This window comes from Poecilia reticulata, chromosome 17 (genome assembly GCF_904066995.2).
Source record: "Poecilia reticulata chromosome 17, P_reticulata-male-v2, whole genome shotgun sequence".
NCBI lineage: Eukaryota > Metazoa > Chordata > Actinopteri > Cyprinodontiformes > Poeciliidae > Poecilia > Poecilia reticulata.
The window spans coordinates 11,025,268-11,048,995 of NC_088846.1; the positions used below are offsets into that span (position 1 = coordinate 11,025,268).

The 23,728-nt window shown below is 38.9% G+C and overlaps 1 protein-coding gene across 2 annotated transcripts; it reads right to left on the reverse strand.

The window, feature by feature from the left end:
- Positions 1 to 5,972: 5,972 nt before the first annotated feature.
- On the reverse strand, positions 5,973 to 23,379 carry ca8 (carbonic anhydrase 8 (inactive)). Of its 2 annotated transcripts, none has more exons than XM_008433660.3 (9): positions 22,969 to 23,379; positions 17,817 to 18,002; positions 17,469 to 17,593; positions 14,958 to 15,053; positions 14,307 to 14,369; positions 14,145 to 14,193; positions 12,489 to 12,601; positions 10,100 to 10,294; positions 5,973 to 7,485 (listed from the first exon to the last, which is right to left on the reverse strand). In XM_008433660.3, the coding sequence occupies exons 1-8, from the start codon at positions 23,039 to 23,041 to the stop codon at positions 10,160 to 10,162; spliced, it is 840 nt and encodes a 279-aa protein (XP_008431882.1). In that variant the 5' UTR covers positions 23,042 to 23,379; the 3' UTR covers positions 5,973 to 7,485; positions 10,100 to 10,159. The 2 variants fall into 2 exon arrangements, with proteins under 2 accessions (XP_008431882.1, XP_008431881.1); XM_008433659.3 differs by having other exon boundaries at positions 17,817 to 18,008; positions 22,969 to 23,367.
- Between the last annotated feature and the right edge of the window lie 349 nt (positions 23,380 to 23,728).

Below are 23,728 nucleotides of genomic sequence, written 5' to 3' on the forward strand. Positions count from 1 at the left end.
ACCACAGATCTGGAACAAACTTCCAGAAAACTGTAAAACAGCTGAAACACTGACTTCCTTTAAATCTCAACTAAAAACCCGCCTGTTTGGAGCTGTAAGTGAAACGTGATCAATTACGAATTTAACGATGGCATTTGATTAAATGTATCGTTTCGTTTGTTGGTTCTATGTTGCACGACTTTGTGTTTTTGTGGTTGTTATGATGTAAAGCACTTTGAAATGCTTTGCTGCTGAAATGTGCTGTACAAATTAAATTTGATCACAAAGTTTCTAACAGAGAGGCTGGAAAGCAACGTTCCTGGATCAGTGTGACAAAGATCTTCAAAACCTTGAAAATGGAGGAACAGTAAATGGATGCATGTCGTTTTTGGGGAAATGTGTTGTGAAACGTACAACTACAATTTTATTTATTATATAGAATATTATAGTGTTTTGCAAAATGGCTCCTTCCCCGATAGATTTAGAACATTGCTTGACGTTTTTGCATGCTGCATCTATCACAACTTGTCTCATATTTACAACAATGCTTTAGAAAATATTTCTTCATTTGTTTTGTTTTTTTCTTTTTGTCATGTCTTAAATGTTTCAGATCACGAAACACATTTTTTAAATCATATGAGAAGAACCAGAGTAAATACAAAATCTGATTTTGAAATAATAATATAATTTATTAACAATAAGCTGGCAAAACCAAAAGGTTGCATCGCTGTGGGAGTATTTTTAAGACTTTTGTTGCGCATTTGTTTTAACTCACGCACAATGAGGGGTTCTCAATAATGAGCAGACTGTTTTTGGTCATGGCACAGTTTCCAAGTCAGATGTAGGTCCAGACTTTGACTAGGTCACTCAAAAATCTCTGGGGTTTTTTGCCATTCAAAGGAGCTTCTGCTCTGTTTAAGGTTCTTGCAGAATTTTCTGCTTGAGAACAAAATTCAAGGTCACATCAATTATGACAACTGGTCCTGATACAGTAGAGTACCCCCAGGCATCACTCTGCCAACACCATGTTTGACTGTTGGCATGATATTCTTTATTAAATGGTGTGAAAGGCGTACATGTAACATTAAAGCACACAAAAAATCCGACCTTGAACATACATATTTATGCACAGATGTAAACGATTTATTACTCCGACCATCACTGTTTAAAGTGACTTTACATAAAGTTACATTGAACTAATATTCTAGAATGTGTTATTTACATTGTCCAAACTTGCTTTACTAAACTGCTGTAATTAAATATTTTAAACATCTTAATCACTTTTTAAAAATCTAGAGGTGGACAAGAAGAAAGACCAATCAGAAACGTTGTACATTCAAAGGAGAGAAGATGCTGAACCTTTTTTTGGGATGTGTTGCTTTTTTAGCTCTTTTAGCCTACTTCATGTTGTCAGACAGGTTATTATTTTATTATTATTTTTTTATTCAACAGATCCAGCAGTAGACAGATGCTCTCGTCTGAGAACAGCATTTGTATTTTCTCAGGTAATTTTTGTCTAAAGATTTTTGATGATTTGAAACTTAAAGTGTGATTTAAAAAACAAGAAGAAAAAAAGAAGAAGCAAAAAGCAATTCTATAATATATAACTAATGACTCAGTGGTAGGAAAAACAAATTTTATAAGAAGTTATATTTTGCTTCACGATCACACACAAACATGTTAATGTTACTAGTACCTGTTAATGAATGAAAAACCCATGATGGTCACTGAAATAACATGAAAACCATTAAAGTAAAAATAAATGAAAATTTCAGGAAAATTAGCCAAAGGAAATGCGATATTGCTTTTTTTGTCAAAATTTATTTATGCTTTAAAGCGAAGTATAAGATAAAGGCAGTAAAATAGTGACATGGTTAACAGCATACCATTAACATAGAAACAAAATTGGGCTAGAACACACTGAATTATACAGACATACACACATATGCATGAAATGGATCAAGTCAAGAGACCAAACTGTGGCCGCGGACAGAAACAAATACACCAAAAAATGAACATAGTACCAAAATATACGTAAATCTCTCTCCCTCAATCTGACATTGCTTTTGAGATTTGGTTAGGGTTTGAAGGGTTCCTTCTCCAGACCCCATTTCATCTCCATCCTCATATGTTTAACAGGATTTAAATCGGGGCTCATAAACCAAGAACAAAATAGTCCAGTATTTTGCTCAAAGCCATTCTCGGGTGTTTGTGTGTTTTGGGTTATTATCTTGTTGGAAAACCTACGACCTGCGACTGAGGCCAAGCTTTCTAACACGAGGCAGCACATTTCTCTCCAGAATGCCTTGATAGTCTTTACATTGTTTTATACGCTGCATTGATTTAAGGCACCTGATGCTAGATGCAGAGAAGCAGCCCAGGGCTCCAATGTTTGGTTGTTTTCTTGGTATGTTTAATTTTTTGTGTCTGCGAACATAGAAGCTGCTGGGCTTCACCAAAAAGTTCCCATTTTTTCTCAAGCTTTGTGGCTGGTCTGTAATTTTCTTTCTACGCTCCAGGGACAAGTCTCTTTTTCCTTGCCTCAGTGTAATACACACCATGTCACCAAACAGCACAACGACTACTTGTCACCCTTTATATAGGCAGACTCAGAGATTACAAGCTTGAATGTTGTGTAGTGCTAATTAGAGGACACATCTTAGTTTAAAGTTATTATTTTCAAAGTTTTCTGTGGGTTTTTGTTAAAACCTAGTTTTTTTTTTTCATTTCACTTTTGTCCGTTAAAGTTATTTCAGTTTGGAGGGTCTCTGTCATTACCAGGGGGTTGCAACAATGTTTTCCGTCTTTGTAAATCACCTTGTACCATTTCTGAACAAAGTAGCAGGTTAGCATTAATTATCCATATTGAATTTCAATCGCAGTTTATTTACTAGAGCTTCCTCAAAGTCAGAAAATAAAAACATTATGTTAGTTCTTCATTTGCCTCTCGGTATAGTACGTAAATTTAAACAGTTTTGGTTTAATTTCGTCTGGTTCGTTTGTCAACCTGCGCTATGTAAAGTTCAGTTCCACTCCAAGCCAGCAGGGGGCCCTAAGCAGCTTCATATTTTATTCCTTTTCCACAATGGGGTTGGCCCTGGATGCATTTATTAAAATGAATGTAAAAACACGGCTAAACATGTGCAAATTGGATGAGATTTGTATTTTCACCTACAGGAAATACAGAAAGTAATGTAATTAAAAGGTGAAATCATTAGAACTAGGGCAAGGAAAAGAGATCAAGCTTTTTCCTTTGTTTTTCAGAATCTTCCTTAAAATTAGGCTTTTATAATCTGATGTCTTTGAATGAAGCCAGGAGTCATTTCAAAACCTTTTGAGAGAGAAAAAAAAAATTTCCCCCACATAAGGCATCCGTTTTATGATAATAAATAAGATGATCTGATTGTTTCACGGCGAGACAGCACCGCTGTGGTTTCAGACAGGCAGGACGATAAGCTCCACCCCTCTCCACCGTGTTTCTGTGGGTCCAAAGATTTGATCTCCTGTCAGTCTCCAGTGTTGTTTCCCCTCGCTGATTTAACATATAAAGCTAACGTTGTAGCTATCGGTCACGTTACTGTTCCATGCATTTATACTGCGGTTGTACAAAATAAATAAAATACAAATAAAGACTGAACAGACTTAGTTTTCTGTGAGATGTCTTCTAACAGTAGATGGCGGTGTAGCTGCACAGATGAGAGTCTGTTGGGCTCAGCTTGCAAAGTGATCAATAACTTTCATATGGTCTGTACCTTTAGCTTACTGTAATAATATTTCAATAAACTGTCCTGTTGACATTACCTTCAATACTGCTGTGCTGTCATGATGACTTCTACGGAGTTTTATTTAGACTTTTTTGTGTGTCTTTTTTGTGTATTTCTTCTATATCTTTTACCTGAGACATCAGGATTTTTGCAGTGTTGGATCTGAGGGGGTTGTTGGCAGATATAATTACCTAGGAGGACAGGCTGCTCTTTGATTTCTGTTTTTTTATTTTTTATTTGAAGAACAACATTTCTTTCATCCCACAGCCTGCTCTATCTGTAGTGCAGCACAAGTAGGCTACATCATTTGTGCTTTTTGACAGAACTGAAGGCTTCGTTCAGAACGCAAGGAAAATCTTTACATGTAAAAGTTTGGAGACTTTGCCTCTTAGATTTGCAGAGTTTTACTAAAGTTTCATTCGCCTTCAACTGTTTTTTTTTTTGTTTTTTTTTTGCAGAAACACCTATCTATTTTACATGTTTTTTTGACTTACACAGAGTGGAGCATAACCTGTAAAGCGGAAGAAAATTGAGCTGTGACTTTAAACATTTTTAGAAATATAACTTTGATGTGTAAAGTGTATTACCCAACATCCAGTTCAGTGCAATTAATTTAGAAATCACATATTTTCAAAAACATTAAGCCTGTATTTATTTTCAGTAATATGAGTGTCAAGTCACAGTCTTAGAGATTTCAAGGTGGTAAATGAAGCAATTTATTTTTCTCCCAGTCATATGGACAGAGCAAAATATTTCAATGCTAATAATCAGACTCTGTGTCCTGCATCCGTTCCTGTACGACCCCTGAATCCGGTTGTTCTGTGAGCAGTAACATCCAGTTGAGGAGATCTGACACGATGCGTGACTTTAACTAATGCTTGCTTCGGAGCAGACTAAACCGCCACACCTTAATAAGTCCACCGAAGGGTTTGTGCAAATATTTGAGCAATTTTGGGAATGTTTGACTTGAGGTGACAGCAAACGGAGCTGAACACCAAAGATGTACAAAAGTATAATTGCAGTTTAACACTTAAACCTTCAGATTTGCTTGCAAACAACATGGCTGGGCAAAAATAACTACAGAAAAATCACATTGTGTTACACTGAGAAAATACTAATGCTACTTGTTAACTGCCCTGCTATGGACTAATTCTTAAGATTTTCAAACAAAAACTAAACAAAGATTTACTTTAGAGCCACGTATCTCATTTGGAAATTGTTTCCTTATTATAAGTTTTAAGTTCTAGAAAGTTTATTTGCCATTAGGCTGCGCTTTAAAATAGAAAATAATTGCCTTTTTAATTTTTTTTTCTTTGTTTAATAAAACCTTTTAGTTTCCCTGTACTTGAGCAAAAGCCAACTCATGGATGTCACATGGCACCAGGGACTTCAGCCTTAATATTTTATCAGAATAAACAATATTTCAGGATGATAATAATTTACCAGGAACAACGCATATACTTTGCTAATCAATCTTTGTTTTTCGTTCTATCAACACGCTTGCATCCGCTCAGTTAACACTGGGGACCACTTTAGTAGGCATTGGATTAAAACAAAGATAGATTTTTTTTTGTTTGTCCCCAGCAAATAAATCCTGTAAATCCCCCCCCCCCCAAAAAAAAAAACAAAAGTTTAACCACAAAATGTTTAAAGATTCACTTGGAGATATTACAAGGCAGCACAGTCTAAGTGCTTGGAAGAAAATTATAAAGGGAAAAGGGAAGACTGAGCAATTCTGCACAACAGACTGTGAGGTTAATTGTATATTTATTTTTAAAGGCAGTATAAACATTTTAAACTATTTAGAACTTTGGTAAATACCTGACAAAAGTTGGCCAACATATCTATTTCTGTACTTTAAATTTACAAAAATGTAAATTTAACAACCACAGTTGGTAGATGTTCTCTATAAGATCTTGGAAAGCTTTTCTGGAGTAATATATTTCATTATAACACTTGCGAGTTTTGCTTCCCTTATTTAGTTGCAGGAACAAGGATGTCAACAAGTAGCTATAACGCATAACCTAAGATCTCTACACCAATAAATACATGAAAAGGTCATGACTGGGAGGATAGGCTGGTGGCTGGGCGACTAAACTAAGCTGTGTGCTATTTTAGGCTGCAGTTCAAAAGCAGAATAAATATTTCAAGATGTGAAAAAGAAACTTTAGCATCATATCAATTGATGAGAGGAGAGGAGCAAAAAAGAACAAGCTGCAGAGTCAAGAATGCACATTAGTTTCATTTTTATTCTGACAATAAACCAAAACTTAGTGCAGTACACATTCATATAGACTCCATATAATAATTGCACAATTTGACTTGATTTTAACACTTTTTTAAACATTGGAAGACAGAAAATATTCATGTTTTTTTTTGTTTTGTTTTTACAATCTGCAGTGGTGCGTTAAAACCCTTCATGTCCTAAATTTAAAACCACTGCCTGGATATTTTTTGTTTATTTTAGTTCTTTAAATGTCCTGTGAGTAAATACATTTGCCCATTTATCCATAACAACTGGAACTTTCAATATCTGGCTAAATATTTTCGCAATTTACCGCCTATTAAAGGAGCGTCACCCAGATCCCTGCTAAGGACGGGGGTAAAATTACCGTAATGGCTGAAAAGCGCAACGTCTCCCAGTTGAAAAACCGGAGGAATCTTTCAGATAGCGCAAAGTGTGGCGGAATTACGGTACTACAAATTTGGCTGGATCGTCGCCGCTACGTTTAGGACTTAAAAACATTCAAACTAGCAATTGATTTAGAAATCCTTCCCCAAATTTGACTCCTGTAGTTCTTACAGTTTTGCGGTGTCTTGATATCAGCACCTGAAGCTCGCTGCGAGTCAAAAGACAACAACTGTTTTCTAAAGAAAAACGCATTTCCCACATCTGCTTAACTTGATTGGCCAGTTTTCACCTGCATGTCATCAGATGCGTTTGCTTTGTGAACGACATGCAAGACGCTCTTTTTGGGAGGCCATGTGCAGACTCTGTTCTTTTTTTTTTTTTTTTTTTTTGTAAGTTGTAGTTTATTGTTGCTTTCCGGTCACAGTCATCATTCCTATAAATCAAAGCAGCTCCGTTTGATGTACAGTACCTTAAAACAACCACATATTGTTTTTATATCTTCATGTGAAAGCAATGATTTTTATTTCACTTGTCTTTTAAAAGATGAAAGTGGTGTTGAATTCACTGCCAGAAGAAGGATAATGAGCTGGAACATAAGCCATTTATTCCCAGCTTATCATTCACAGCTTCCGTTTAAAACAGATTTTAATTTTTTTAGATTTAAGTTTGTTAATATTCAACTCATAAGAATGACAATAGTATTATTTTAAGTGGAGAATTAAAATACGCGTATTAAAATATGAAGAACATGACGGGTGAGTGTGTGAAACTGTGTCCCAGTGTGTGTTCTTTGGCTTCTGGCTCGTCTGCTGCCGATTCTTCATCCTGTTGTGATGATTTAGTCACAGCACACACTCAGCACGCAGACACAATAACGTCCCAAACCAAACGTGTAACAAATACACACAGTGAACAGCAAAAATAAGGGGAGGAGTGAGAAACGATACAGAAAAAGATGGCTGCACCTACACATGTACTGACACACACACAAAGCCTGGAGTGTAGATGATACTAAAAGCTTTTTCATCCTCTTCTAGTTTGCCTTGGATCTGTTATCACACTAATTTCCCCTCTTTCTTCCCGTTTCCACTCCTCTGTTTTCTTCTCCTCCTGTAGAGAAAGAAAAACATGAATCTCATTAAAAGAAATCCAGATGTGCTTAACTGGCCTCCCAGGACCAAAAGACGGAAAGGATGGAAAACCTTTATGGCCTTTTTTTTCCTTTATGATTCCCATGTAGGCAGCTTTTCAGCAGCACTGTTGCTCATATACAGAGGTGGGGAGAGAAAAAAAAAAAACACAACTGGGGCAAAAGGTTAACCTCTGTGTGCGCTGTAAAAGGTAGGCAAAATTTAACATTTTCCATCTTTACATACAGCTTGCAGTCCAATCCAAACACAAAGCCTTGATAAAAGCTTTACAGTGAAATGCACAGCTTTATTTAGCGCTTTTCTTGTTAAAGCGCCTTACACTCCAGCTACATTCACCCAGCCTCACTCAATTGCACACATTCATTCACCGACAAACAAATTGACGACGTGTGACTGTGGTACGCTGGAATCAAACCCACAACCTTCCGATTCCATCTTTCTCACCTGGACTTTGGTCCATTGCTCTTGTAAGTCGTGCCTGCAGACATCCTCAGACTCATTTTCAGCTCTGCCCACTCATTTTCAATGGGTACTTCATAACATTGCCTTTGTTGTCCTCAAGCCACTTTGTAGCCAATTTGGTGCTGTGCTTAGGGTCACTGTCCACATGGTAACCCTATTTGTACCAGAGCTTTAAATTCCTGGCTGACATGTTGAGAAATTGCTTCAATATATCCACATAATGTTCATTGGTTATTATCCCGTATATTTTGAAAAGTGGACCAGTCCCTTATTTCACAGCTGAGACGTTCTCTGGCTTCTAAACTCCCTGATTTAAAGTCAGACGGTGAAAAATGGTTCTATTTCTTTACTACAGAGCTAAGGTAAGGTAAGGTCATTTTATTTACATAGCACGTGTTCAGCAACAAGGCAGTTCAAAGTGCTACATATCAAATTACAACTTTATTATGAAGTAACAATTGGATGAACTTTGTCAGTGGGTTAGCTGTCATGCTAACAGCATCGATAACATTAGAAAATGACAGATAGGAAAACTTTAAAGAGAGGATTCTAATTCCCACAGCAGCACATCTCCTCATCAGTGGTGAGTTCATATTAAGATTTATTGGTGTGTGTGGCTTGTATACATTGTTAGCCTCAGCATTTGCCAGCTAGCAGTAGGAAAACATCGCCTGCTTGATGAAACGAGGACGTTTTGACCTCGGTTGTTCCACACCAGTTCTCCTCTACCTCATTCACAGGTGGTCTTGTGTTGCAGGGACCACATCAGTATCTGTTTTCACCCCTACAACAATAGCCCCCTTTTGTTCCGACCCATTCTGCTCCGTCTGCCTCCTCCTCCTCTTTCAATCCTCTGGCATTCCCACCTCCCCTCATCTCAGAGCACCTCTATCTTCCCCCCTTTCAGACACACATCTCTGTTTTTCTGCTTACATCCAGCCCTTCTGTTTCCCCCAAAATTAAATACAAACTACGGTGCAAGTTTATTGCGATTGCTCTCCTGTGTCCAGTTGGGTCATGAAGAGCTCTGCGCAGGTCAAACAAGCATTCAGGGAAACCGTATTTTAGGAATCCACTGTTTGCAAACGCTTTTGATCTGCAAAGCATGCAATGAATTAAGGAGTATAGCAATTAAATAAGCAGGAGTAATAACTTATTAGAAAAGATGACAACAAAAAAGAACATTTTAGTCACAGTCTAACATTTGTGGGCTTCAAGCATAAACAGCTGATTTTTGAATACCTCGATGAAAAATCTTGCTCAGTGGTGTAGAAGCCTTATGCAATATGTGCCAATGGCTTTTGTTGTAACCACTGCTGCATATGTGATTTGAAGCAATTACCCAAAGCACAAAAGGGAGTTCACCTTGGTGATTTGTAAAAAAGTCTGAGTTTTAAGCCGTTCATAGCAGTTGTTTTTCAGACAAGGCAGACTATGGTTCCTTGGTAATTATCATTTAAAAAGTGACTTTTGTGTTTACTTGTTAAACTTGTCTAATATTTGAAAAAGAAATTGCATGGCTTTTAATATTTAGATATGAGAAAAAACCCCAAAGACAAGAATAATGGAGTCAAATATTTTTCAAGGCAGTGTAGTGTCGTCATTTTTGTCACACAAACTGGAGTTTTCTTTTTTCCCCCTCAAGGTTAAACGTTTAGACTGAAGGAATTAGGTATTTTTTCTTAAATGTTTTTTCTACTCCCCACCACTCTGCGTTTAGCTCTGCTGCAGAGCTGCTGAGCTAAATCTGAAGCCTCCTCTTTCCCTGCCATGTATGTAGGCTAGTCCCAGATTAGCAAGTGAACTGGGTTAGTTCTTCCCGGGCTTGATCTGCTGCCTCTGGGACAATGCACCTTCTTCCATTAAAAAAAACGTGTCTCCTGAGAGGAAACGTGCTGAACACCACTTATAACTCCGAGGATGGGTGTTTTGGGACAAGTGGGACACATTCTGGGTTGGGGTTTCTTTCACAAAAAAAAAAAAAAATTGCTGCATAAGTTTCATATTTACTTGTTTGAGACAGAACCAGCTTGTCATGGATAAAAGTTTGCATTTACGTTATGGACGCCTGTGCAATCGGGGACAGCTGAACTCACTGCTAAAACTGTTACCTTCTATTTTTGTACGTGTAGGTCCCAGAGTTTCACCGAGATGGCACAGGAAAGCGAAAGTCACTGGAAGGCAGCGCGGATAATCCTGTCGCTGAGCGGCTGGGTGGGGCGGAAGTTGTCCCCCAGCATCCCGTCGTTTCCTTCAAGTAGCTCCGCCCCCTTGATGTGCGACCGTAACCTCCGAAACTCCTCGATCTGCAAACAGAAAAATGAAAACAAAAAAACAAAAACAAAAAAAAGCCACAACCTCATGTCCCTCGGTCTCGCTACAGTGTTCACTGCTACATATGAGGGTATGATGTTGTTGGATTATTCAGACACTTTTCTCTTTTTTTTTCTCCAAAACATTAATGTTTGAGAAAATTCGAGTAGAAGATGTGTAGGCGATGCATGTCTTATCACTGATCTGCTGACTGGAACAGTTTACGGTTTTGTCATTCTTTGGCCAAGAATGTTTAAAAAAAAAATCAAAGCCACAAAGAGAAAAAAACTGACAATTTTTAACTTCCTTTTCACGTGAAATTGCTGCAGTTGCAGATTGCATCTCTTCTTCACACACGTAACAGAGAGAATCACCCACACCGCTCAAACAAACAGCAGTTGGTTGGCTGCCGAAACTTTTACGGCGCCCTCTAAAAGTGCAAAGGCTGTGGGCATGGCAACTGGTGTCTGCCATGTATGTGTACACACTCACTCTGCACACACACTCTCTGTCTTGTCGCAATTGATAACAGCAGGATGTTTGAAGTGCATTTTCTAGGAAAGCAGGACTTGCTGGGGGTTTTCTTACGCTTTATTTGGTTCATCCAGTTAAAGCACGACGAGAAAACTTCACGCCGCTAGATGAGTCTGTATGTTCAGTGCATTTTATTTTGCACACCTAACATTATTTGCAGTATTTTTGGCCATATTATTCTGATAGCTGTTGAACCGGTAGTCTGTTGGCTTAGATCAGAGATGAAATCTGAGAAAAATGTGGGAAATGTGGAACAAGAACCAATAAAAGGATCGCTATGACGAACAGAAAATTAACAGTTAAGATGAAGGCAATGCAGTTTTGTAAACTAACTTTTTTTTTTATTGAAGTTTTCTTCATTCTAATCTTAAGGATTCTAGTGGAAAACCTTGATGATGAACTACAAAGTGGATGATGTAGTTTGCCTAGAAAACAAGAAATGCCCACTGGACTCGGCAAGCATCGCAAGAAAAAATATCTATCTAACGTCACTGTTGCCTTTCTCCTGCTAACGTTCAAACATTGAGCAAAAAGACAAATTATTTATTATTTGCAAAGGAAGGGACACACACCAATGTTTGCTTTTCAAAATTTTTAAGCCCACACGAAAGAGACATAAATATGTTTCATTACTGAACAACAATAACAACACAACTGGCCACTGCGGCGTTACCCACTGAAGTCCAGATCTGCTTAATAACAATGGAAGTTGCCTGGGAAGTTATCAATTCATCAGAGTGAGTCAATCGCATTTATCCGCCCATGTCCGGATTTGCTGCAATCAGGAGCCACTAATAGCTCATTTGACCCGCTTCTAATTGTTCCATTATGCTGAACCGCAGGAGAAAACTGGCTCCTGTTAAGTGCTTCATCTGACATGCTCATCGTCTACATCCTTCTGCTTTGTTGTTGGCAAATAATTTTCATTACGTTGTTCCTGATCTTCATTTTAAAACTCAGTGTGAAATGAAATACAGAATTCCGTTCATGCCTTAAAAGTACCAATGCACAAAACAAACTGATTTATCATCTTCAGATCTCGCCTGCTTTCTTTTCGCCCTGTGCACCCGCACCGTACACACGGCCCGAGGCAGAAAGACCTCTTTGTGCGCGCATTTCAAAGGGTCAGCAAGCCAAAGTGTAGTCAAGATGAAAGACATAAATAAATGTCAGAGGGCTAGCACCTTTATCTATTACAAAAAAAAAAAAAAAACCTTTGGAAGAGAGCCACGAGTCAGGCAAAGGTTGAATTAAAGTTTAAATCAATCAATGGCAACATGACAGACTTATGGATTTGTAGTGGGTGGAAAGGCTTCCTGCATGGAGCCAGAAAACTCTAGTTCATGCTCCTGTAGATTAATAATATTAATCAAAGACGGATTGTGCAGCGTATATTTAGTTATAAAATGCTGAAGAAAACAAATAAATAAATAAATACAGTAAACTGGGTGAATCAGTCATTAGCCAGATGATTAGTCACACCTCTGATTTTTATTGCTGCAGCCTTTATTTTCAGTGTAAACAGTTTATGCTTTCTTCAATGTGACGGCGGTTTCAGACTGAGAGAGAGCCACTAAAGATGAAGAAAACCTTTAAAAAAAAAAAAAGAAAACATTTTTGCTTGTGGGAGATTCTAAATGTCTGACTCCGTACCTGTAGCTGTGAGATGGTGAGGGGATAACGGAAAAGTATCCAGGTCACTTTTTCACTACAAGGCGGCGTGGTCAGAGATCCTTCGTACACCCAGTAGTCTCTCAGCAGCGGGTCTAATGATCACAAGGAGAACATTTAATCCTCAACTATACCATGTCAAAATGCTGGCTTTTGCAAAAACTTAATAGCCCCCCTTTTGCTCTTTTTAAATAAGAGCAAAGGAATTGAATTCAAATGGGACTGAGGCATTGTTCTGTATTTATCAGGGGCTCAAGAGAGGCACAAACTACAAAACAAGTTAAAGTCTCAGGAATTTATCCGTTGGCTTTAGTAGTGATAATAAAAAGGGAGGAGAGGAACTACTGGAACATTTGATTTGATGAAACTACGAATTACAAAGAGAACATACTGTACTCCAATGTGGCAAAAATAATTAATGCGTCAGACATTCTGAAACCCTCTTTCAAAATACCAGTCAGATGTTTCACCCTTCCTCCCCCATGCTAGGCGCTGACTTTCCACCTGCTACATTTGAACAACAATAGTCATGTTTTGTCTGCAGATGTTATGTTGCTGTCCAGTTTCCTTGAAACTTTGAACACAAAACTCTGGTAGTTATTCTCCCTACTAACATATTTGTCACATCTTGTGTGTTTTGCATATTCTAATATTAGATCGATGCTTTGATACAACTGTGTGCATGAGGGATTTTATGTAGCTTGTAAAAAACTTCCTACTTGACATTTTGTCAATTTTTGCAGCTTATAAAATGAAGAGAAATGTTGCGGGCATTGCTAGAAGCAGCTAGCACAACAAAAGGATGCAAAGTGACTGCACACCCTAAATTTTTCCTAGGTCCAGTTTGACTCCTCCAAATATTGCTCTTGTCCTTGCAACCAAACATAGCAAAAACTTTTTTCCCCAAGTGAGCAGAAACTGAAAATGTGCGTTCTTGTTCATTTAAAAGGCGTCAGGTTTGGAGGTAGTGCTTCTTTCTTGATATCCTCTTAGTCCATCGGGATGTTGAGCCAAATGTCACTGTGGAAACTGATTTTTTTTTAGCAGCTTTCACTTCATGGTAAAAGTTGTTCCAAACCATTCTAGCCACTTTCCTTCACTCTCATGGTCACAGTTTTATTCAGATTATTGAAACATGTGAGCAACTGGGTGTTCCAGTATGTTCCAGCACTTGTTGATGTCATTCTTTTAAAATGGCCAGAACCTTAATCCAATTGAAAATTTCAGAGCGATAAAATATGTCAGGAAAGCAACCGGTTTAAATTAACTGTGCCAACTCTAATAAGAAAATTATGCCAAAAGCTCACCGACGGCTACAGAAGGCATGCAGTCAAGGTCCACGTTGACTTTAGATGCATTTATTTGACCCTGTATGATTTTTATCTTGTACAGATCAGAGGGAATCAACAGCTTTATTCTAGAATAATCTGAAAGGGATTTTTCTGTTTTACTCCAACGAGCATTTATAAACCTGATTTTCTATTCTACGTCTCTCTAATTTACACAGGTGGCATCCAGAAGAATCGGTGTTATTTTCCATGTGCTTTTCTGTTCGACCGCCAACTCGCACGTGCTGCTCAAATATTTAAGGGTTTAACCTGAACATGAAGATTTGAGATCAAATCGTTTCCGTCTTACCGGGTAGGAGCGTGTTGGGGTTAAAACATGGGATTATCTTGTTCTTCCCCTAAAGTAAACACAGTGGCAAAAAGAAGCAGTTAACGCTCACGACACATCAACCCTCACGGCCGCGATTCTGAATCAAATCTCTACTGTGTCGCCATCACACACAGGCTTCACCTTGTACTGCAGGTCTTGTAGGACTTCGGTGATGGCCTTTAGTCCTAGGTGCTCTTTGCCGATCTGACAGAAGCACACGCATTTTTGGGTTTCAGCACAGACTTATCACTGCCGGCGGCGGCTGTTTTCACAATGTCAGCCACATTTTTTCAGCAGCGATAAAGTCTATGTTCTGTTATCATGCAGGAAGAAAAAGCGGAAGATGAAAGAACAGACATTGTAGAAAACAGGATGTGTGAGACTGAGACCTCGGGAGGTCAGGAATGACTGGGTTCAAAAGAAGAATGAGGTGTTTTCCTCGGGTAACGTCACTCAGCACAGAGCCGAGCTTCCACTACGTAGGAGATCATAGTCACCTAGCATGAGTCAGCAGGCAACATATTTAAGCAATGACGAGTCTTATTCACCTCACTTGTAGTGGCTGCAATGGTGGTGCCTTATTTATGCATAATATGAGATTATCAGTGTGCTAATTAATAATATGTTGCAATTTATTAACCATATTATTGGACGAAACAAGAATGATACTTAAATGCAAGCACTAATTTACATTTCCTGTATAAAATGTTCACTAAGACCTCGAAACTCTTCAGAAAAAAAACAACTCTCTGATATGATCTGAGTTCCAGGTGTGTACGGCATGATACTTACCTGGACAAAAAGTGCTATGATGAGGACTCCATTCTTCTTCCCCAAAGCGTCTTCTAGCGAGTTAAAGAGAGTGCTGTTCCAGTGAATCAGATGGAGCTGAGGACAAAAAAAAAAAAAAGACAATAAAGCATAAACTGCAACCGGAAGGGCGCTTCAAGTCATTAACACGACAAGTGTGCAGAAAACATCAGATGAACTCCTCGTCTGGTTTACGTAAATCAAAGACTGGCTTGAAACTGTCAAACTTTCCAAGTGAAAAGTCTAATGAACTGGACATATTCTGATTTCTCTGTAAAAAAAAAAATCAAATTTCACCAAAATTGTTGGAAAAATTGCTTTTTTTGGACATTGTTTGCTACATTTACAGCTGAAACCAAGTACTTGAATACACTCTATAAAAAGAAGGTGACTCAGAATTACCTAAATGACTTACACCAAATTGAGAAGCTTACAAGCACTGAGACATTTTGTGAACACCCAGACGATGAGGTTGTAGATTTTCTAAGCTTAAAAATGTAGATCTTCACAGATCTGGTTCATCATTTGGGTTTATCTGCTCAAATAATGGTATGCAAGTATAAAAATCAGGGTAATTTCCAGCCATATTACAATTTAGTAACATCTACACATTTCATAAAATAGATGCCATCATTCAAGCAACATTTTAAGACGTCAGCCGGGAAGTTGAGCTTGTTGGGCGCAAGTGGTGCAATGCCATCAAAATTCATCCTGACAACAAAGATGATCTCAATCCCTTAAGAAGTTATTTGGCGACTTAAAGGTGCCTGTCAGCAAGGCGACCTACAAACTTGAATCAGTCAAACCAGTTCCTTCGGGAGGAATGGGCCAAAGCTGCAGCAAACTGTCGTGAAAGGTTTTTTGAACAATACCTAAATAATTAGCCATAATTCCATCAAAGTGAGTAAAATGTCTTTGAGCTAAATTTGAATTAAGTTATTAAAAATGATCTAAAAACCTATCTTTGGGATTATTCCTAACTGAGCTAAAACAAAATTCAATTTCAGTCTGATTTTTACGAAGAGAAAAGGAATGTGTGTGTGTGTGGGTGTGTGTGTGTGTGTGTGTGTGTGCGTGCGTGCATGCGTGCGTGTGTGTGTGTGTGCTTTTTTTAATGCGGTGTGTCTGAACATCTGGTTTCAACGTTGCCTGCTGCTTTCAGTGAAACCTGATTCTGCTCCAAGGTCAGCTGGTTCCTTTTCCATCCAGCATCTTCCTCTTGTAAGATAAGCTAATGGACAACATGAGGGCAACAATACTCACTCTCTGGAGAGGACTGGCTGTGGACAGCCTGACAACAGCTAAACGATTATCCATGTTTGTTTGGTTTTCTTTTACAATATATTAAATGCAACTTTTAAAAGCCAAAGCCTTATTTTCAATTGCATAACTCACAACAGCCAAATCAAATATCAAGAGAAATAAAATATTCTCCAAACAGACAGGAAGTATCATAGAAGTTTGATACAGCGACCTCTAGTGGAACAAAGAATTAACTTAAACAAACTGAACACCACCAGGCCTAAAGGGATTCTTCTTAAATGGATATTTTAGATTTCATTTCAAATTGAGGTTATGGGAAGTAAATATCTTAACCTGTGGTATAAAACTTGCTTTGATGGAACAGATTAATCTTCTTGGATTTCTTTTAACATCTTCAGTTTGGGAAAGTCGTAGATGCATATCGTGACGCGATAAAAGCAAATTTTACATCTTACACCCATATGGATCACTTTGTCTTTCACTCAGAAAGCTGTGTGTTCTTTCAGAACATGTAGAAAAAGAGGAAAGATTTATAACTTTGTAGTTTTTACCTGATTAACACACATAATATGTATTGTGGTTTCTTTCAAAATTTGATTGAAATCTGCATTCCAGTGCTCATGTGAGTTAAATGCAATCAAAATAGTTGCGCACCACGTTGTCTTCCACATAAGAGTTGACTAAGACATGAACCTCTCAGATGTGAGTAACGAAAACATGAAGACTAGTAAGAACAACGTTCCACACACCCACTCTAACTTTGTCAGAGTGGGCGAGTGAAGTCATTTTATTCTGTTTTTATTGATCTTGCTCTGTCATTCAGGTGGCAAGCCTCCTCTCTGATCTTCAAAACACACCTGCCAAGGTTGGGTTGAAGGCTTAATCAATTCACAGAGGCTGCTGGCTGATACCTTACATTAAAAGAATCGGACAATGCCTGTGAGCTTTATGAGTCACAAAAGGATCCGCAATATGAAAAAGGAGATCTGGAGCAAGTGTTTTGTTTGTACTATTTCTTGCACTACTCCAAATGCACCACTCCTAAATTAGTTGTAAGGTAATGTAACGATTCCCTCTTTTACTGTATTCTAAATAGTTGCAATGTATCAGAAGAGTTACTTATTTGGGCTCAAGCAACTCCAATGTTATGCACATAAGACTCAATGTCTGGTATAAACACACAATCGCTGTGTTTTTCTTGGATCAGGGTGTGTTGCTAGTCCTGCATACCTCCATGGGGAAAGCCTTGAAGTTGACCGTGTGCTCTGATCCTCTCTGGTTCTCTTTGCCCCAGTGGAATCGAACCTCGTGAAGCTCGTACTCATGATCACTAGGCAATGGACCCCCGGTAACCACTGACAAAAGCAAAGGAAACCACAATGAGGTCTAAGCAAGTGTAAACAGGAAGCAAAAGCATAATTCAACATGTAGAGAGCGGTTCAGAAAATCGGTCATGCGGGGTTGGACACAGGTAATTTTGTTTTCTCTTGTAACAAGCAACAACAATAAACTGCAGCGACTGACGCCGATACCTGACATGCTTCTTGCATTTTCTCAGGGTGTCTTCCTGGGACTGACCTGACTTGGACTTGAGAAGGATGCGGACAGTGTGCCCGTCGTTGATGACCTCACACTCTCGACACACCACGTAGTTTGGCGATAAGCCAGCATCTAGGAGAGAGGGGTCATACTGCGCTTCCCTTGAATTGAGATTAATCGGAGACTGGTACTCGCCGTTGGCCGCTGGGAAATGGAGTCCCCATTCTACACCTACGAGTGAAAATCCACAGCAAACATTTATGTTTCTATCCACGCCTGATTCATCAGCTTGAAGCATTTTACCATTTAAAAAACATAGCCAGAGTTCGCCTCTCCCTCGCTAATACTGAGACTCTGATGCATGCTTTTCTTTCCAGCTGTATAGACTATTGTAATGCCCTGCTTTCTGGGCTTCCTAAAAAAAAAATAAATAAAAACCGTGCACAGCCTTCTGCTGTTACAAAACTCTGCTGCTCGAGTGCTAACCAAGACCAGGACGCAGGCTCACATCACACCTGTTTTAAAATCATTGCATTGGCTCCCAGCATGTCTCGGATTGATTTTATGATTTTCTTACTTGTTTTTAAATGTCTTTATGGTCTTGCACATTCTTACCTTGCAGACCTGCTGATACCTTATGAACCTCTGTGGGCCCTGAGGTCCTCTGGCTCCGGACTATTAACAGGTCCAAGAGTCAGAACACACACTTATGGTTGTGGCTTATTTCCAGTATTACGGCCCCCGTTTGTGAAACGGTCTGCCAGAGAACCCGAGGGCCGCAGAAAATGTTGCTGTATTTAAGAAACCCGTCTTTTCAACTGTATTTCCTGAATTCAATTCTGCTTAGTATGTGCATTTTACATGCAGTTGTGTGTTTTCCCATATAATGTTGGGGCGGGTAATTGTTTGCTTTTATTGATCTGTACAGCACTTTGAGCTGCTGTTAGTATGATGGGTGCTTTATAAATAAAATTGATTGATTGATTGAGGTCTTTATTAGCTTTCCTCATCTAGAGACAGACACTTTTGCTCGTTCCTCTGTACAAAATTGCTCAGGTTCAGTCAGATTGACTGCTTTGCCACAAATTCTCACTTCTATTTAGTTCTAGATTTTAAATAGGCCATGTTAACACCTGTGTTACTCTGATTCATTCTGCTATAGCTCTGGTTGTTTGAAAAGGATTTCTTCCAGGTTCAGTATGTTTCTTGATCTTCCTAATGCAGTTTGTTATTTGAGACCTTCACAGAACACCTGGATTCATACTGAGGTTAAATTACACTGAGGTGGGATCTAATTACTAATCAAGTGGCTGCTGAAGACAATTGGTTCCACTGGATTTTGTTTGGAGGTAATACGTTAAATAAAAATTAAAAGACAAGGCAGAATGTCAGTTTGGTGTTGTTGCGTCTGTGTGGTGTGTAATTTCCCTGGAGGGTGGGAGTGAGCTGGGGATGCACTCTCACACTGATTCACCAAGCTCTAAAAGGTTACATCCTGGAAATACTGTATGTATTTCTGATGTATTTTATTCATAGACGCAAAAACTCACTGTTTTGACAGAGGATGTGGCAGTAGTGGTGATTCAAAATGGCACTACCTGCCTACTCGTTTTATTGTTTGCATTTGTCATTTTTCTGACGTCCTTTCTCGTCAAGTTTGAAATTGGTTTCTCAGAGTATTAAAATTGAAACCTGCGATGGAGTATTCTGATGGAAATGAAGAATCGGGGTGGTTCTCTGTACTCTGTTTTTTGTGTTTGGGTTTGAAACAAAAAGTACTCTGAATACGTAGGTAAGACGTGCTACGTCATTATATGTGTAAAGTTCAAGTCATCGTAACAATGGTCCAGCTGCGTCGTCTTTATTTAGTCTTCCATCTGAAACCAAAGGGTGGTTTACCACCACGTTTTTGTGGAGTAATGACTCCACTAGGTTGCTATGTGTTAAAGGAGTGGTACTAAACCTATTCAGATACTTTGAGGAAAAATAATAATAATAATGATAATGTTCCGTAAAAAAAACAAAAAACAGGTTTCATGAACCTTTAATGAATTCACCAATAGAATCCTTCAGATTGATTTAAATCAACTTTGTCTTATTCAAGAGTCCTGTGATCCATGAAGAGCGCTGATAAAAAAAAAAGGGAGTCTCACAATAGCACATAAATAAGTCTCTCCTTTAATTAAAGTCAAATGTTTTTCAGTTAATTTTGTGGTGCATCTGCTGCCTCTGTGTCTCCTGTGAGTTTTCTCTTATGTTCTCTGAAACAGGACCTCTCACTGCTGTTACTGCTGTGACTATGAGGGTGTTGAAGATCTTGAAAATAAAACAGGTCATGGTTACAGAAACGGGGTCAGATTGTCCTACCTAATACAAGTAACCATAAAACAAAAACCATGCAAGCATGCGTAGAGAGTATAGAGACTGAGATTTCATAATATATTTGTCCGTAGAGCATCAGATGGAATCTATTTCAGATGGATGCAAATTCATTATATTTACTATGACTGAATGCGGAAGACGCCCTGATACTATCAGTGACACTCACAGTCTGGTTTCACTTCGGTTTTGAGGGCAACATCATCACACAGTGAGAGCAGAATGCGTTGCAGTGAGTTTTTTTAAGAAAGAGGAAACAATCACTTTAAAAAACTTTAGTCCCTCCAAAAAACAAGCCGAGTAAGAGTTTAGAGAGTTTAGACGGAAGCATGTGCTTTTCTGCAGCAGGGACTGATGTCTTTCTCCTCATCAATGGAGAAAAGAGGGGAGGCTGCCACATTCCCTCCTTCCTCAGCAACTAAAGCCATGACAACAGTTTTCTGAGCACACACCGGGTTGTCCTGCAGCACTGAAACGACTAAATTCACCCGGCATTCAACTCTGCAAGGCCCAGTAGAGACGATTTGACTTTCTTTCCTCTCATTTTGTCATTTTAAGATCAACCAGAGCTCCTTCTTTTACTTATATGCTTATGTCAAGCTGTGGTTACAAACTTGCCAGAAGCTCGTTCCCACTGGGTTAAAAAAAAAAAAAAATCACTAACAACCAGAACATCCTGACGTGTGCCAAGAGAAAAAGCTGCATCAGTATTCAGTCCATGCCTAAACTTCAGCCAACATGGACAGTTATTGTTTCGGTTTTGCGTTAACGCAGTAAAGCTCTCTACATAGAAAATGCAGTGGAAAAAAATAAATCCACTATTTTACCATTGTACGTCTTCACTTATGGATGAACTGAATCTGTGGTGTAGATTTTACCTGACAACAAGTTCGTGTGAACTTACAGACGCAAACAAATTTGTTGGCACCCCTGGTAAAGACATGCCCTTAAAATAAATCAATTTTTATTGTTTAGCAACACAATTATAATATAAAAACCTCTGTTTGGATTTTCAAAGGGGAAAAATTGCCACATGAGAAAATAAGAGATTTTAGCTAAATTACTTTTGTCTCTGTGTTTTCACCACATTTTACGGATCAGTTTCATGCTGACAGACAATCCATTTTAAGAGGTTCCCTGATGCTGTGGACTCACACAAGGTTTCCAAGGTCTTCAGAAGAGAAAGAGGCTCACACTATCATTCTTTCTCCTCCATACTTAACAACAGCCACTAGGATTTTTCCACAAATTCATGCTCTGTTTCAGACCAAATCCATCAGTATTGTTGGTTGGTCAAAAAAAGCACACAATTCCAATTTAAGTCCCTGGATAGTTTATGTGGTGATGGTAGATTTTCATTCCCAAATAACCAGTTTGCATGAAATCTGGGCCTAACGGTTTTCATAGAGGCTGAGAGGGCAAGAAGATTTTACCAGGGATGAAAACAAATGTGTTTGTGTCGCTGCAGAAAAGAAATTCAGCTGATTTCGGTTTTCAAACAGTCATGCAATTGTTCTTTAAAAAGTGTCTTGCTGCAGTTCTTTATTACCAATTAACCCAGAATGTGAAAGCATGAAGTTTAATGGGTTCACACAGGATTCTTGTGGTATTTGCTTGTCAAACAGTCACATCTAATCCATGCATTGAAAGTGTTTCGCATCACTGGGCATACTCACAGGAAAGTCACAGAATTGCATCATAGCTCATCCTTGGATGCTCAGTAAAAGCAACAAAAGAAGGAAGACAAAGTGAAACAAGACAAGAATAGTTGAGTGACGGTTTGCTTTTCTGCAAAATTTACTAAAATGACTGTTTCAAACTAGGAATCAAGTTGGTAGCAATTATGTAAAAACGTCCACATTTCCTTTAACGATAAAGAAAGGTTTGATCAGAGCTACAGTAGCTTGCAAAACCATGAATACACCTGGAACTTCTTCAGATGTTATTATGTTACAACTGCAAACCTCAGTGCAGATTATTGGAATGTTGAGATTTTTTTTTTTTGACTAACACAAAGTAGCACAAATTTATGAGGTGGAAGGAAAGTGATGGCTTTCAAAAAAAGCATTTTTTTAAAGTGTCGTGAGCTTTTGTAGTCAGCCCCTGTGAGCTGATTCTTCCTGCAAGTTGTTTGGGAAATGTCTCTTCTGACTTTGCATATCCAGAGTTACATTTTTCAAAATATTTTTTTGCAGAATACGTCAAGTTCAAACAAATTGTACAGAGAGCATGTGAATAACCCTTTTCAGCATCTCATGCAAAATGTATAGTTGTCCCGGTTGTATTTAGGGGTATCAGATTAGAGAGAGTTGAATACAAATGCATTCCACACTTTTCAGATTTTATTGTCAATTATACAATGATTCGTGCACGACTACGTTACAGTTTGTGGTTGTAAAATCATAGAATGTGGAGAAGTTCAAGAGATGTGAATAATTTTTGCTAAGACACTCTGTAAGAACAGTTGAAAAAAAGTCTCACATTTCTCATCTTCTTCAGCTAAACGTAATGACTGACCTCAGAGACGACGTAACGGAGGGGCTTAGCTATTTTACAACAACAAGCAATGTTGCAGAGGCAGTGCAAACTTCAATTTGAATTAATTCCAAGCATACATGAAGGCAACATCTTCACCTAAAAATCAGCAAGATAAAAGTAAATGGAAACTTTTCAGTCTTCTGGAACATGATTTAGGCTCCACCTTGTCGCCCCGCTGCTCCCCCCCCCTCCCCTCCAGACTCTGACTCTCAGCATCCCCTCGTGTGAACGCAGAGACCAGCCTCCCCTCGTGTGAACGCAGAGACCAGCCTACCTTCCTCGTAGCCCCAGTCCAGCTCATCTTTCCCAGGGACATAGTCTGACTCCTCGTTCACGTTGTCGGCCATGGTGCCTTCCAGCTCCTTTGCTTTGGGTAGAAACAGATCCGTGTTCCCGGCTCTCTCAGTCACGCCGGTTTAAGTTCATTCACTTGCAGACAAAGTTAAGTCTCTCCAGCCTGCTGGGAAGATTCCTTCAAGTGTATTAACTTTCTTTTCTTCCTCTTCTTCCTTATAACTTTGTCTTTAAGTTGGCTGCTATCCTCTTTGCTATTCTTAAAAGTCTGTAAACCTCCTTCTTCCCTCTCTTTAGTTGTTGTCCACAAAGCCACTAATGGATCAGAGTGGAGCAGTCAGCCTGTTTCTCTTTCCTCTGTGCTCCTCCTACTCTCTCTCTCTCTCTGTCTATCTCTCTCTCTCTTTTACCCTCTCTCTTTTTGCGCTGCTGTTATCTGTATCTCTTCCACCTTTTTTTTTTTTCTTTCTCTGGTTCTCTGCAGGTGTGCCTGACCACTGTGGCTTTCCTCCACAGAAGTGCATCTTTAATGGGAAGCAAATGTTACCCATTGTTTCAAGCCATGCAGTCCAGCATTGTGTGTTGTATTGCTTTAACCTTACTGCTCTTTGGGTTCTCCTGGCGGTATTTTTTATGTCTGCATGTCGGAATGCAGGCGGGAAGGTCATGCTGGTGTTTCTCTTGGAGGCCACACACACACACACACACACACACACACACACACACACACACACACACAC

What these genes read in the sequence shown, in the direction of transcription:
- ca8 (XM_008433659.3), bottom strand. Translation starts at nt 23,041, where the DNA reads ATGGCCGACAACGTGAACGAGGAGTCAGACTATGTCCCTGGGAAAGAT. An exon ending in CCTTCTCAAGTCCAAGTCAG is followed by an intron (nt 17,594 to 17,816) that starts GTCAGTCCCAGG and finishes TGCTTTTGTCAG; the next exon opens with TGGTTACCGGGGGTCCATTG. An exon ending in TCATAGCACTTTTTGTCCAG is followed by an intron (nt 14,370 to 14,957) that starts GTAAGTATCATG and finishes TGCTTCTGTCAG; the next exon opens with ATCGGCAAAGAGCACCTAGG.